This window comes from Acomys minous (assembly GCF_964271855.1).
Source record: "Acomys minous genome assembly, chromosome: 12".
NCBI lineage: Eukaryota > Metazoa > Chordata > Mammalia > Rodentia > Muridae > Acomys > Acomys minous.
The window spans coordinates 100205848-100221633 of record NC_140493.1 but is presented as its reverse complement, the minus strand read 5'-3'; the positions used below and the strand labels follow the sequence as shown (position 1 = coordinate 100221633).

The following is a 15786-nucleotide window of genomic DNA, read 5'->3' as shown; positions in this document are numbered from 1 at the left end:
ATATATATATATATATATATATATATATATATATATACACTTTTATGTATATCAGTGTTTTTCCTGCATGTATGTCCATGCACCATATGTGTGTAGTGCCCACAGAGGCTGAAAGAGAGTGTTGGACCCTCTGGAATTGGAGTCACAGACAGTTTATGAGCTGACACGTGGTGATGGGAATTGAACCTGGGTCTTCTAACTTAGGACACCTCTGTATCATTTATCATCAGTTATTTCTTTTATAGTTATTTTTGCTTAACCTACAGAGTATGATGTTTGTGTACATACGCATGCATGTATCTCTGTATGTATGTGTGGAGATAGACGAGGGTGCCAAATATGTTGAATTTATAACCATGGGTTATACCTTGAGAAAGCATTTGATAAGCTTTGGATCTCCTCCCCCCAACGTTAGAGTTGAGGAGTCATGGGTTAGTCTTCCTTAGCAGTTTGTCATATTATCTACAAGCTTAATTGAAACAAAATATTACTGAGTTTCGAATGAAATGCCTTTGTGTTGCTGCGGGATTCTGTCTATATCGAAACTAAAATGCCTCCTTCGGTTTGGTATATTATATCTAAGACCCTTCTAATTTTTACTTCTTCTCTTCTCTCCTCAGTTTGCTGTTTTGTGGTTCACAAGAGGTGCCATGAGTTTGTTACTTTCTCTTGTCCGGGTGCAGATAAGGGACCTGACACTGATGTGAGTAATCGGGGAAACTGTCATTTGATGCTGATGTGAATGTCTGAGGTTATTTATTTTGTATTGCCTATACAACTGCTGTTCTGGAACACGCTGTTAATGAAGAGACATTGCAGCCTTCTCACTCTGTCTTGAAATAATGAACATGTCCATCATCCTTCTGAGCTGTGCACTATTTCGCAGAGATATCCTCAGAGGGAAATCATTAGCTTGTAATTTTTCCCACTGTAGGTGACCACGTTGATCAATCCACCAAATTTATAGTAGCAACTATATGGATACATTTTACACTGGGTATTGACTACCCTTCGGTTTATCTTTAAAAGTCTGTGCGTGACTGAGCCAGTCAGCAGTTTGTTTTGATCATTCTAACAAACTGCCCATGGTTCGCGCCAGGAGATCGATGCTCCGTTTTCATTGTGTCTCATAATGCCTTCATTGAATGGATCCTGTGGGCAGCTGTTTCACTGGTCACAATCTCTGAGATGTCCAGTAACTTTATTTCACTTATTTACGTCCCGATTCTCCCTGATGCTGTTGAGCGTGTCAGATTCGTATTTTCTTGCCAAAATGAAAGACCAGCAGAGGACATTGAGGACCAGGACAAAGTGAAGTACCTATGTTTAAGGTATATTATGCAGAAACTTGATGACACATGAAAAATAACATTTTAACTGGAAAAAAAGGGAGGACTGGGGACATTTCTAGTCTGAGTTACTAGTTGTACTACATGAGCTTAGTTACTTACCCCTGAGTATGGACTTCACACGATTCCCACCTATGGCACCCACTCCCGCGAGGAAGCTGACTTTAAAGTGGCTTTCCCAGCGCTGTTTTCTCAGACAGCAGCACTTCGCGCAGGGAACTCTGAAGAATTCCGATTTGCCTTGTTGGGTCCTGTGTAGTATAGGAACGTTCACAATTCGATTAAGGTGTTGGTAGAGACTGCATTGGTGGATGCCTGGGGCTTAGAGGAGTTGAGCAGAGGGGACCTCACATCTCTGTGCTTTGTTGTTTTGTGTATGAAGCAGCTCAAGTCTATCAACAATTGACTGCCTTGCCTGTGTACGGCCCAAACTAGTGTCATTCCCTCTCCTAACTCAGTCTCCCATCTTTCTAACCATACCTCCATATGTGACATTTTAGAGATAAAACGAGACCAAAAATTATATACCAAATTCCCCCATATTTTCATTAGCATATACTTACTTATCTTATGCAAAAGTGGGTTTCAATTTGATATTTTCGTGCATGGTTATAATGTGTTTTAATCATATTCTACTTCCGTTACCCTCTCGTACCCTCCGACTCCCCTTGATCCCTTTCTTTTCCTAATCGTTCTACCTTCTACTTTTGTGTCTTTGTTTTGATTTCCTTGCCTGTTTGTTGGTCCAGGGAATTCAACCCAGATTACTTCACAAGCATAGTTGAGGGGTTACTAAAGAAGCAGAGAGGTGACTGTACCACCAAAGAAAATGTCTCCCTTCTCCTAGCAACCATTAACTGCCAAAAGCTCCTCAGAGAGGAGTGTGGCCTTGAGAGCCCCTCTTCCATCCACCGTGGGATGGGCTGAATCTTGTTAGGTCTTGTGAAGGCAAGCACAGCTAGCGTGTGTTTGTTTTGAGTTAGATGGGCATCTCTTGCCTGAGGACCATGGTCCATAATGCTCCTCCCCTTCCTTTTGCTCTCCCCAGTTCCACAGTGTTCCCTGGTAGAAGTGATGTCTATGCCCCACCTAGGACTGAGAATTCGGAACTTACTAACTAGTTGTAAGTCTCCATAGTAACTAACTCTCACTGCTTCTCTGGCTAAAAGCTTTCTGGCCAGAGATTTGAGCAGCACTAATCTGTGGGACACAAATAATTTGAATGCCACTTGATAGATTCAATGTGTCTATTTAGCAGAATAACAGTAATAGCTTCCTCACTAGAATCTATGGCTTCCCCAGCTACAGGCTTTTGACCAGGCTTATAATACCAGGCATCATTTGCCTCTGGGTTAAGGAATGCACTCAGATCCCGTCAGGAAATCAGAAAGTGCTTGGTGACCCTTATGGAAACTATGCCACTATTGTACCAATGGGCATGTCTTGTCTGGCAAGTCAGTAGAATAGCATACAAGGTCCACAGCTGAGTAAGAGCTTTGATGGCTTTTCTCTTCCAATGTCCTGCATAGCACCTTTCAGCACTATAAAAGGTAGCTGGCAGGAAAAAAGCCTCCAGCTCAATTCCAATCAAAGCTGTGGCATATTCCATGACAGGTCTTACCATCTAACCCTAGTGAGCAACCAAGAGCAGTGGGAGTGGCCAGTATTGTGCTGGGGAAGCTTCCGGGGCCTCCCTGACAAACATCCATAGGATGATAGCCCGCTTAATAATCTGTCTTCTGGGGATGCTTTTACCCACAGAGAAGGGAACCTCTGTTTACAGTCTAATTTTTAAGTCTTATTTTTTAATTAACTTGCAAAACTATCAGATTTCCTGTTGGCTTTTTTATACATCTTTAGTTTGGAATGACCCCCCTCCCATCCATACTCCACCTCCCTGCCCTCCCCCTTCACCCCTTTAAGCCGTCCTCCCCTGGTATTCACCTCTTCGCTTTCTCAACAATATGTTCTGCTCTACAACTCCCAGGCCTCTATTTCCCCCTTCCTCTCACGGCCCCTTTCTAGCTTCCTCAATACACATTCACTCCCACGTCAACACACACATATGAAAATTGGAAGCTAGGCCCCACCTATGAGAGCGAACATGTGGTGTTTGTTTTTCTGTGCCTGGGGTTTTCTTACCAACTTGCCTAAAAAGCTGACGTCCTGTTGCTCATGTTTTGAAGTCACCCCAAAGCAACACGTATCTGTCCTTTTGTTTCCTTGCTCATACCTCCATCTTCTTCTTCCTCTTATTTGGTCCTTCCTCGTTTCTTTACTATCCTTTCTAATCCTGCCATGTCAAGGCTGAGAAGGCACAGATAGGCCACAGGGGCATGAATAGCTCTGGGCATCTTCTCTCTTCCTTTCTCCTTTTCCTACATCTTCAGCTAAGTATCAGTTATTGAAAATCTATGATGACCCAAAGTGTGTCTTGCATCTTGCTGTACAACAATTAACACATAGCTAGCTGTCTGCTTCAGCTGCCCTGGGCATTGTTCTAGGAGAAAATGCTCCTCGTCCTGTATGGTTTTGGTCCTGGAGACCTGACTGGGGCAACTTGGGAATGAAGAAACGGACAGACACACATACAGAAAAGCTGGTGTTGGGTGGGCTGTGCTCACTCTGTTGAGGGGCGCCTACTATGCAGCCCCAAAACTCAGCACATTCGTCATACACAGTGCAAGGAGGAGAACAAGCTAGTGTCCTTGGGAAGTGTCTGTAGTGCAACAGTCTCAGGCTGCACTCATCCTGGAGGAGGACGCTGTTTACACACACTCCTTAGTCTTTTTTAACACACTCATACTTGAACCAGAGAAAGGCTTTGCTGTGCTTCTGGGCCTCACCCAGGACAGGCGTTCCCCTTCCATGGGCCTGAGGCATTAAGGTACTTAATGTGACCATGCTCTTGTCAAACAATACACATGGTCACTCAATATTTCATCCACACTCCACAAAAGTGGACATTAATTAAAACGGGATGCCTATGTGCAGAATAGCAACCTTAAACAACCTATTCTAAGTTGTCATGGAAGACTGTCTCGATGAAATTGAATTTAAACTGAGTTCCAACAGTGGTCCAGAAACAGGCAAGGTGGAATTCACGTGTGTGTGTGTGTGTGTGTGTATGTGTGCGTGGTGTGTGTGTGTATGTGTGTGTGTGTGTCTGTATGTGTGTGTGTGTGTGTGTCTGTATGTGTGTGTGTGTGTGTGTGTGTGCGCGCACGCGCGCTCCCGTGCGTGTGTGCTGGGGTTTAAGGAGCTGTAGAAGAAACTGTTTCAGATAAAGGGAAAGCAGGTGAGGAGGCCAAGATATGGGGCGGGGGCTTAATCTATGAGAGCTGGAGAAAGCTAAGCATTGGGCATCTCGTTAAGGATTTGGAGTACAATCTCAGAAGCACTGGGGGCCCCAGGGAAAGTTCTAAGTGAGGAGTGATGTGACACAACCAAGCATATGACAAAGGTTACTGTGACCTCCTTTCAGGAGCTGCCTCGGGTGAGAAGTAGGTCAGCGGACCGCTGGAGCAGAGGCTGGAGGGGCATCTGCTCTCTAGAGCACTGAGGATGGTAGTGTGGGTGGAGCTAAGAGCAGTGAAGGGAGGCAGAGGGAACGCATTCAAGAGTGACCTGGGAACCAAACATGTAGTCCTTGGACTTTCTGAGGGCAGGGAGGTGCAGATGCTAAGGGCGACCCTCAGGTTTCTGACCCAAATGCATGGATGGCTGTGGGTACTGTAGGACTGGGGAGAACGTGCACTTGAGAGGGCACAATGGGAGCAGATCATGGCTTGGATGTAGAAGCATCAAGCTTGAGAAGCCTGACCCCAAGAAGACAGTTGTACGGGGTCCTAGTGTGCATGAAGGTTGGAAGTGGGCATGTCCTGTGACAATACAGGTTAAGACTAAGGAATTGATCCTACGGCCTACAAAAAAGGGTGTTGAGAGAGATTAAAGGGAGTTAGGTCCTAGGACGGAACGCTAAGGGACTCCAGCCATTGCTGAGAGAGGAAAGCTAGGGAGGGATACCAAGAAGGAACGGCCAGAGAAGAAGGAAGGTGCCGGGGAGCAGTTGCAGGCTTGAACCACTTCCTGTAGTGTCTGCAGGCCAGCTCTGTGATCGTGTTTGCAGTTTCAGAGACTCTCTAATTCGTGAGATTGCACATAAGAGCAATGCACAGTTTCCCACAGTTTGCATGGGAAAGTCTTGTCTTAGATCACAGATCAGTTGATGCTCGATAGCTTTCAGCAGTCTTTGCATACTCAGGATGCTTTCCTGTTTGGGTGACTGTCATCTGGTCACCTCTGCTCCTGGAGCCTGGAACCAGGCAGAAAAGCCCCCTGTGAAGGCTGCTTGGTGTGGAATATAATGACACAAGTGGTCTGATGTCCAGCTAAGTTCTGCTCCTATGCCACCCCCCATGTGTGCACTGACTCACTGCAAGCATCACTCCTTAAAGGTGATGCTAAGAGATGGTGGGTTTCAATGTGAGAAAGAGAAAGGTTCACAAGATGTAAAAATATTTAAAACTCAGCTAGCACTGCCTGTCCAATTCACAAAGCAATGTGTCTGCTGTTCCAAGAAATCTGCCTCTGCTCTTTGGAGTTCAGAGACCCATAACTAGAGCTTTTGGCAGCCAGGTCATGGGAAGCATCATCACTCTGTGTCCACGGTGGCAGTTGTACACATCTGCAGAGGTCACAAGATGATCACACCAAGCCACATAAGCAAGGTACTGGGAAAGTTCTGGAAGGAGAACTGGCGTGATGGTTGGCTGGTTTGGCTGGGCTGGTGGTGAGCTCTGGTGATCCATTTGTCCCTGCCCTCTAGCCCACCTCAGCACCAGGATTACTGGTTTGTACACTGTACCAGACATTTACATAGGTGCTGGGGACCCAAACTTGGGTCCACTGTGCTTCTGTTTCCAACACTTTACCCATTATCCATTGCCCCATCCTATATACTTTTCTAAATACACTTCAAAGTCACAGAACCACAGAGATGGAAGGGTTTTAAAGATGATCTAGGCTAATCTTGTTTTGCAGTGAGGAGACTGAGGCATAGTTGACCTGCGTACCATTGTATGCTGATTGTTGGGTATCTAATGGGTTTGTGATTGGCTCCTTCAAAGAGTAAGTCCTGAAGGGAAGGAGAAAGGGGCCCATGGGTGGGTACAGGGCACTGTGAGGGGAGTAGGTTGGTGGCATGTGTTGGCAATTCCAATCAATGCTTACAAAAGTGTGAAAGGAAAATTCCAGTTGCAAGAATGGATAGGCGAGGGTAAATGAAATAGAATTTATGAGAAAAGGTGGCCCCGTGCATTTTCCCCTTGGAAAATGAACTCCCATTCCAAGTGAGCCAGAGAAGTCCGACAACTTGTAAAGCCCACAAGCACTGGACCTGCCTGCCATCTTTAAGAAGAAAGGAGCAGAGAAGCACTGAAGGATGAACCAGTGGTCCCCAGGTGACAGCAGCCTGTGGGGGAGTAGTCTGAGGTCTTCTCTTCAGACCCTTGGGGTTCAAGGAGCCACCATAGTTGAAAGTCAGCATTCTTTTTGGATATCTGTAGAAAGAAAAGGCTTCGGAGTTCAGTGGAAGGATCCTGACGATTCTCACCTACTCTGGAGGAAAGATGTCCCACTGCCGAGCACTTGTTCAAAGCATAGAGGGAGAGAAGAGGCAAGCATTTTCCCAAGCCTAAGAGCAGCTCCACACCCCTCAAGTAAAGGAGAGAAGAACGTAGAAGTTTCTAAGGGACTCATGCTCAGTCTCTGGGACTGTGGGTTTTTAGAGCAAGGAGTGAGCAGCTGGAAAGTAACAATGTTGGGGTACGTGGCTCAGAGACAGGCAGTGCTGTTCCCACTCTGTGCTGGGAAGGTCGCTGGAGTTCTAGGCGTGCAGCCTGAGGCTGCAGCTAGGGTTCCATCCACTGTCCCTTCATCCAGGGTTTCACGGGGCAGTAGCCTAACACAGTTTTTAAAATGGTCCCTATATAGAGTTTTTCATCTTTCCCCCGCCCACTTCAGAGGTGGTCGGGGACACAGACTGGCAGAAGAAGGAATCAGGCTTCATTTTGCTTTGGGTGACAGGGACAGTGAATGTGACTCTGCCCTGTGGAGGAGCCACAAGAGCTCTTCCGTCTTCACTTCAGTGAACTCCATTCCCTGGCAGGGCTTTTTTCCCTTGTCTGGCCACCAGGCGGTCAGGTGGGTAGGAAGAGTCCAGAGATCAGGCATTCCAGCCTGTCAGTATACATGCATGTGTGCGTGTGCGTGTGTGTGTGTGTGTGTGTGTGTGTGTGTGTGTGTGTGTGTGTGTGTATGCAGATGTATATGTATGTATACTGATGTGTTAGCACTTTTAATCATTTTCTGCTTTCTGTTTGTCTCTACGTCTTGAGTGAGAGTAAAGCTGTGAAACCCTTTCAAAGAGTCCTAACAGCATGGATGCTGCTCTCAACACTCATGTGCAGCTGTCCCCTAAGCCTTTAAATCTGTGGAGCTGGTGGGAAAAAACACAATCTTATCTGCCATTTATAAAGAATACAAATGCAAAAAGAAAAAAAAAAGACCCCACTATTTACCGCATCTACAGTTTCCTAATTGTTTGTTTTGTATGTTGGATATAGGCATATTTAATCATGTTGTGGTATATGGTGCCTATTCAAAGGCCTCACCCAGTATCGGGAGTGCATATGCTTGCCTGGTGAGCTTAGCTGTGCTGTTTGGATGGGCCTTGTGTGTTTTTGCCAGCAGCATATTCTGTCTGGAGAGACTGTCCATGTTCTGTCTTATGCTCTTTGTAATTGAACAGCACCACTCAAGAGGACTCAGGTGACCTCCCAAGTCATAGCTGTACCTCACCCGGGAGTCAGCCAACTTGCTTACAGGCAGAATGAAGCCTGGTGCTTGCCAGCATGTCTGGAAGGACACCCAAGGAAGGGGGTTAACTAACTTGTCACTATGGGCTAAGACTTGCCCAGAATCAGCAGACCTCTAAGCCTGTGAGTTTATGAAGCTTGTCCCATTCAAAGGCCCCAGAAGCAGCAGTGGAAGCCAGTGTGCAAATAGTGGCCGAGCAGAGATGGGAGTGCAGCAGTGGCTAGACTCTGCTTGTGTCTAGGAGTCGGAGTTGTCTTTGCTTTACTGTACCCATGAGTTCACGCCTATGTCTCAGAAACCATGCCAAGAACAAAAGGCTGCTGCATTCTTTAAAACTTCCCATTTTCAAAGATTCACCTAAGACAAAACAGAACCATTTAAAATAAATCTAGAGACAGATTGAATTAGTGGATCTTATCATTTTCTTTCAAAGTATATTTCTACATTTATTACAGACACAAATAGATGGTTTTTTGAGCAAAGCCGGATTCACTGCAACACAATTTTTTTTTTTAAATTCTTGGGCTGACAAATAAAAGTGAGGTGTAAGGCCCAGACACACAGAGCTGTATGAAGTCCCCGAGTGTCTTCCTGCCTGCCCACACTGTTGAAGTCCTTCCTCGGGCTTGCTTTTCTTATTTATAAATATGGAGCTTGAGCTTGGGAGTCTTTAAAGCTGGTCTTGTCCCTGAATACCATCCCATTAGTACATATTTATCGAGGGCTGTGGCGGTGTGAGCAGACAGAGGTGGGGAGTCCCTACCCTTTCAAGGTGGGATTATCCTCCCACTGCAAGGATAAGGCAGACATGGGGCAACGGTGTGGTGCCATAAGACTGTGGAGGATTCCTGCCACCCAGGGGAGGAAACACAGGTCTACTGAGTTAGTAGTGGGGAGCGACATGAATGTATTGGGACAATGCAGAGGCTTCATGGAGATGGAGATATGTGAAGACAGACTTTTTTTTTCCTTTTCCAAAGTTTCTTGCAAAAATACATATTTTCTTGTTTCTCATACTGGGGCACATCTCTTGCCTAATGGGAAAAGAGCTGTCAAACCAGTATTCAGATGACATATATTTTTAAAAGGACCTACAATAGGCACAGGAAGAGAGATCCGTGGTGTTCTGCGTGCCGCAGGGGGATGTCCCTGACTGAGCCTCTCTGTGCCCACCCACCAGTGCCCTTCCCCACTCACCATGATGCCGTGGGAAACCTGAAAAAGAAGTTATTTCAGGGAAACAAACCCAACACCAGAGCCCCAGTGCTAATTCTGCTCTTCAGTGGGCGGACTATCTTATGTGCCGGATTCACAGTAACAGAAGCATGTCCTGCATGGGGAGGCACCTCTGTTGCCTCTGAACCACGTTCATTTAGTCGCAAGATAAAAACAGCCTCAAAGATGCCTGACTTCATCCTAGGCCTAATGAGCCGCAGGGTGCAGCTGCTGTCTCCCTAACTCAGCAAGAAGAGGGCAGAGAGGGGTGTGTCTGTCCCTTGGTCTATACTTCATTAATTAGAAGAAATGTGTGGTGTAATTACAAATATATCATTTAATTTGTAACCAGTTACCTGAAGCCATGTTTCCTAGGGGGCTATCCTGAGGCTTGCTCACTTAAACCGGTGGTTTTAGGTCACTGTCATCCCAGGGACCTGGAGAGCGAGGCAGGAAGACTGTGCAAATTAAACCTTGCTCAGGTCTTCGTAGCAGGGTTCCAGCTTAGCGAATGGAGTGGGGCCTTTATCAATAGTGTAAAGAAATCAAGTGGTGGAATTCATTAGTAGTTATGTTTATAAGTAAATTCTTCGTTGAGAAGTCTGCGTCTTTTCAAAAATCGAGTGTTCTGCAGAGGGCGTGGCACTAAGTGGGGTGGTGCTCAGGGCCACCATCTCAGTGAGGTTCCATCTCCTGACTTGTCTACCAGTTTTACTCACCAGGCCCTGGATTACCTGAGTGTTTCCAGCTGCAGGTCAGGCTCACATTGAGCCTCTTGCTAAGGAATGAGTATCTCACCTGCTTTGTTATTTTGACGTGCCACACCATGGATGTGACATACCTACAGGCTTCCCTCCTTTTCACAGGGGCCACGGAAAACCATTTTCTTAACTAATACAGTTTAGTAAAAAAGAAAAGAAAAGAAAAGAAAAAAGTGGACCCCAGCAGCAGGTTTTTACTAGTTTGATTTAAAGGTTGGTATAATAGATTCCTTTTTAGTTTTTCCTGAACAGCATCAGGGAGTTTATGATGTACAAGCAGCAAGGCTGCCTGGACCCGAGCTCTGTGTAGGAGGTAGCATCTGAGGAGGCAGCCACTGAAGGCCCTGGGGCTGGATGACACCCGGCACACATGCTGGCATGTTTATAGTATCACCTGACACGTACCATCTCAAGTAGTTTATGCTTTTTTTTTTCTTTTGTGTTTGCTTATGTTACATAATCATCACATGTTCTTGAGCACTCATAACGTGGCAGGTGTTACGGGATGCAGATGTTTAAAAAACCATGGCCTTTGTCTTCAAACAGCGTATCCTTGGTGAAGTCATGCATATGCATGAGTGTGATTATGGGTAACGCTCGTGTGTGGATGGCTGTGTGGATGGCACACAGCTGCACGCGGCTCCTATCACTCCCCCTCCCCGCTGCAGGAGTATGAAAACCAAGGCTCAGGGGTGATGAGGTCCTTACTGGACTCCAATGATGGCACATGGAGCTCTAAGCTCTGAGCTGGATCTTTCTGTTTTCAAGCCCGTCCTCACTTCCTGTGCTGTAAGACTGCACAGCAAAGGCAAGCTTTCAGTCCATCATGCCCTGCTTTGGAGCCAAGCCTGGGCTCAGTGTCACCGTGGTGAGAAATCTTAAATTGATTAGAGATGTTCGAAGTGACGTTAGCAGCATACTCACCCTTTAGGGAGACCAGCAATGCACCCTTATGAAAACAGGCACACAGGACTCCGGGGCTGGGCGAGGACCTGCAGCAGCTTGCTCTAGATTCTTCAGAGGGTAGGGAAGAGGGTTTCTCAGGGCACTGAGTTTGTGGAAAGATGTTTCATGGGGCTTCACCTTTAGCTGAAAGCTAGCCCAGAGCTTTTGGCTTATGCCAGAGGCTTTATTCCTGGATTCTAATGAGTCACTTTTTAAAATAAATTAAAAAAACAAATAAACTGAGCTCATGGCCCCATTCAATTAGCTGGTACCTTGCTCACCTTGGCTCTGTGTTCACTGCTTAGTGAATTTTTCCATGAGTAAAGAGAACCAGGAAGACTCCGTGGACAGAAGAACACATGCCCTGGCCTCCAGGAAAGGGAGGGGCTTGCTGAGGACCTATGAGCATCATCTCCACTGTGCCACTCCCTTATTTACAGTGGGATCAAAAACCTAAAACAGTCAAGTGAACTCACTTGCAAGAGGTTGCTTCAGCTTTCAGAAGTGGCTCCGAGAGACTCAGGCAGCAGGAGGCGCGCCCTCTACTGTCACCTATATCATGAGGTGCCAGAAGCAATGAGTAGATCCGCACAGAGTCTAGACTAGCAAGAGATGGGTGGTGGGAGCGTCCGTTGTTTCACTTATGTTACTCTGTCAGTACGTTTGTCTTCATAACCCAATGTGCTCCTAAGCATATTTGTATAAAGAATGGCATAACAATGAGGAAAAACCAGCGACAAGGACAACGCGGCCCTTATGAACATTGCCACCAGCCCTCAGATCATCCTGACCATACTTTACTGAAGTTTTCCAGATATCGTTGATGTGGGTGTGCTTGCGGCCCCGGGAGTCCAGGATGTCATGTTGATGAAGACATTAAAGTCCTTGCTGACGTCATTCTCATGTCCCTTCCACTCTTCACACCAGAGTGTGCTCCTGTCATCCCATCCATTCTGTCTTTTGGCCCCGTTTTGTTGTGTCTCCTCTCCACTCTCTTTGTTATCACGTCAGTGTAGGTCTTGTGTCCTAAGGGTCGGTCTCACAGTCTCTGAGCTGTTCCTCCTCTACGTGGTCCTGCTTGTTTGCACCCAGTGGGTGTTATTAAAACAAACAAACAAAAAAAGAGGGCTGAGCCAGATAGATGGCTCAGCAGGTAAAAGCAGTTGCTGCCAAGCTTGATGATGCGAGTTTGATCTCTGTACCATGCAGAGCAAAGACAGAACAGAGTCCTGAACATTAATTGCCCTCTGACCTCCACACATGGGCCGTGGCATGCTCTCTCCCCGACCCCATCCCCCGCACGAAGAACAAATGCCAATGAAAAGGCTATAAAAAGGTAATAAAATATGTTAGCCCAGCCATTGCCGTTCCCAATTCACCCCTCCCAAGTGTTGGGATGAGCAATGAAACCCCCACGGCTCAGCTGTGAGTGTAAACTGAAGCGCTTGCTTTTTGTCATCCAGGACGGTAACACAGGTGGCCGATGTAGTGGAGGCAGATTTACAGAAGTCCTGGGAGCATATGAAGGAAGGTGTTTCCTGCTCTCACAGAGCTCCAAAGCCTGAGCCCTTGTAAAAGCTCCAAGTCGGGATGTTGAAGAGAAACAGATCCAGTGGCGGGCATCTACTGGTGCGTGGGTGTAGAGAGGTTTTTTGGTAAGGATTAGATACATGGGCTTGGGGGCTTAGTTCCAAGATTTGCAAGGTACTTGGGCAATCTGGAGAGTCAGGGCAGCGGATTACCCACCCTGTTCCAGCTCTGTGTCTGTGGCCTGAGATCCAGGAGAGCTGACGATGTCAGTTCAGTCCCAGTCTGAATGCCGTGGCGCTTCTGGGGGCAGGAGAAAGTCCACTTTGGAAATCCCCAGGCAGGAAGAAGACTCAACTTACTCAGGGAATGCTCAGTCATTTGTTCTATTAGGTTGGGCTCACCCAGGAATAGAGTTTCTTGGTTTCACATCCTGTTGCTGCCATAGAAAACACTGATGGAAGCAACTTAAGGGAGAAGGGGTTTACTTGAGGGAAAATGGTTTTTTGGGCCTCAATTGCAGGTTATAGTCCACTATTGTAGGGACTTCAGCTTATCAGCAACTTGAAGCTGCTGGTCTCAGTGCATCCACCATGGTTTATAGACACCCACGTGTCAGGGCTCAGCTTGCTTTTTCCACCGGGACAAGGACTGGTGCTACCCACAGTGGGTGAACCTTCCCACCCCAATGAACACAATCAGGATATGCCTTCCAGACACGCTCACAAACCTACTCAATCTAGATTATCTTTCCTTGAAGCTCCCTTCCTAGATGCTTCTGACAATTAGAGCCAGGTATGGCGGTGCACACCTATAATCCCAGTACTTGGGAGGCAGAGGCAGGCAGAGCTCTGTGAGTTTGAGGCCAGCCTGATCTACAAAGTGAGTTCTAGGACAGCTAGGGCTACACACAGAGAAATCATGTTGTGGGGGGTAGGAGACAGGATTAAAAACTATACATCATATCAACCTACTTTCCTCAGCCTACCTATTGCTTTCATGCCCAAACACCCTCAGAGAAACACCTAAAGTATCTGGGCACCTGATGCCCCGTGCAAGGCTACATGTAAAACTGACCATCACGAAAGAGGAATACACAAGGCTGTGTACCTTGGAAAGGGTGAGTCACAGGGGCTGATTGTGTAACCACTGAAGACTTTACTTCTGTAGACTGGGCTTTCTTTCTTTCCCCAAATCATGCTCATCCCTATGTCTCTCTAACCTAGATTACCATTGTTTGCCGAAAGAGTGAGAACTTCAGATATGTATACAATGAGAGATGAATATCTACTCCTCATGAATGAAATTCTCAAAAATAAAGAAAAAAATTAAGAACATAAAAAGCTATGGTATAGAAAAACTAGTTATGATATTTATATTATTAAGTACTTATAAATAGCATGAAACTTTCATACACTTCATTCCTATATATGAATTCCTATATGTGTATATATACATATATACATATACATACATATATATTTACCTAAGCTGATTCATATATAAAGTAAGATGAAATATACACAAAGCCCCTATATATTTCAATGAGATTGAAAGACACAAGTCTAATGTGTATCAAGCCTGCATGGGTTGACAGATGAGTTATTTTTTAAAACTATAACTAGATATTCACTCAAAAGAAACTAAAGTACGAAAGGGTTGGGGCTAGTTGAAGGTGGATTGTGCCTGTTGTTTGTAAAGCTCACAAGTGCTCAGTACCAGCAACTAAAATAAGATTTGAACAACAACAAAAAGTCATCCTAAACAGAGTAGAGTATTACTTAACATTTTAAAATCCAAATAAAAGAGAGAAAGGATTGAGGTTTCTTGACCCAAAATTAAACTGAAAATAATTGCCTGGGTTTCCAGAGGGGAAATGTATAGTGTTTTTAGGGGTCTCTCAGAACCAGTACTGTCTTCCCAGAAGTGAATCTCTCTCTCTCTCTCTCTCTCTCTCTCTCTCTCTCTCTCTCTCTCTCTCTCTCTCTCTCTCTCTCATTGATGTTGTTTTGCTTTTTATCTTTTTGAAGAAGAAGGTTTTTGGTTTTCTTTTCATGTTAGGTACTTCTGAGTGCTTAAATTTTAAGCCCTCACAAAGCAATACAAGATGTCCATTAAACTAGGTGACTGGAATGTTTCGAGTCAGGTACATCTCCCCTTCCTCCGCCCCAAAGAAACTCGAGGCCTCCTCATACACATAAGGAGGGCCCCACTTCTGAGCCATGCCCTCAGCCTTTCTACAGATTCTGGATTGATATTCCTTGAAGTTATGGCTAGTTCTGCAGCTGTTCATCTGGAGAAGTTGAAATGAGTCAGGATTCAAGACGTTAGAAATGGGTAGTGTCTGGTTCCCTTTCGTCCAGGATGCCTGCCCATGCCTCACTGCTTGGACCTACAGTCTGTGTCAAGGTCACAGGGCTGCTGTTCCTACTCAGGGGAAGTCCATTTGATATATATTTTTTGAAACACCTGTTGTAACTGTTTTATCTGGGTGGGATTTTTGGTCCATCATAAATCACACCTGAGACAAACAATTTTCAGAAGGCAGTTGGTTTCCTGCCCCTCCTCTGTAGGTTCTAGGCCCTGGCTCTTCCTTCCCCCATCTCTGCTGTAAAGCAAGAAGCTTCCCAGTGTTAACATGAAATATGAATGTTTAAAACATGAGAGTTTCATACTTGGAAATGGTGTTCTCTGTGGAGGAGGGTGATTTTAGGTTTCTAGATATTAAACTGTACCATGACTCATTTGTTCTTAAACAAGTCATTCTCCAGTTACTAAAATTAATCACACACACACACACACACACACACACACACACACACACACACACACACACAAAAGACTAGGGAACTTGAAAAAGAAGAGGAGTGGGCACAGCAGTCCTGAAAATTAGAAAGGCTGGGCTGCTCTCTTCACGGCCGAATGATGCGCCAAGATTAAGGTGATCCATTTTAACCATTTCCTCCCACTGAAATCTGGTAAGTCGGAGTAACTTCATGTAAAGGAGCCAGAAGTGGAGGAAGAAAAAAAATGGCAGATGTGCTGAAAGATTTTGAAATGAGCTAGTATTTAAGTGAGACAGACTTTTTAAGCCCACGCGTCACTGTCAG

At 45.6% G+C, this 15786-nt stretch overlaps 1 protein-coding gene across 1 annotated transcript in view; it reads left to right on the top strand.

The window, feature by feature from the left end:
- The window catches only part of PRKCA (protein kinase C alpha), a 399124-nt gene that overhangs the window by 154845 nt on the left and 228493 nt on the right, over positions 1–15786 (top strand). The window contains exon 3 of the mRNA XM_084751384.1: positions 621–703. Coding sequence (XP_084607510.1) covers positions 621–703 — 83 coding nt within the window. The remainder of the gene's footprint in view (positions 1–620; positions 704–15786) is intronic.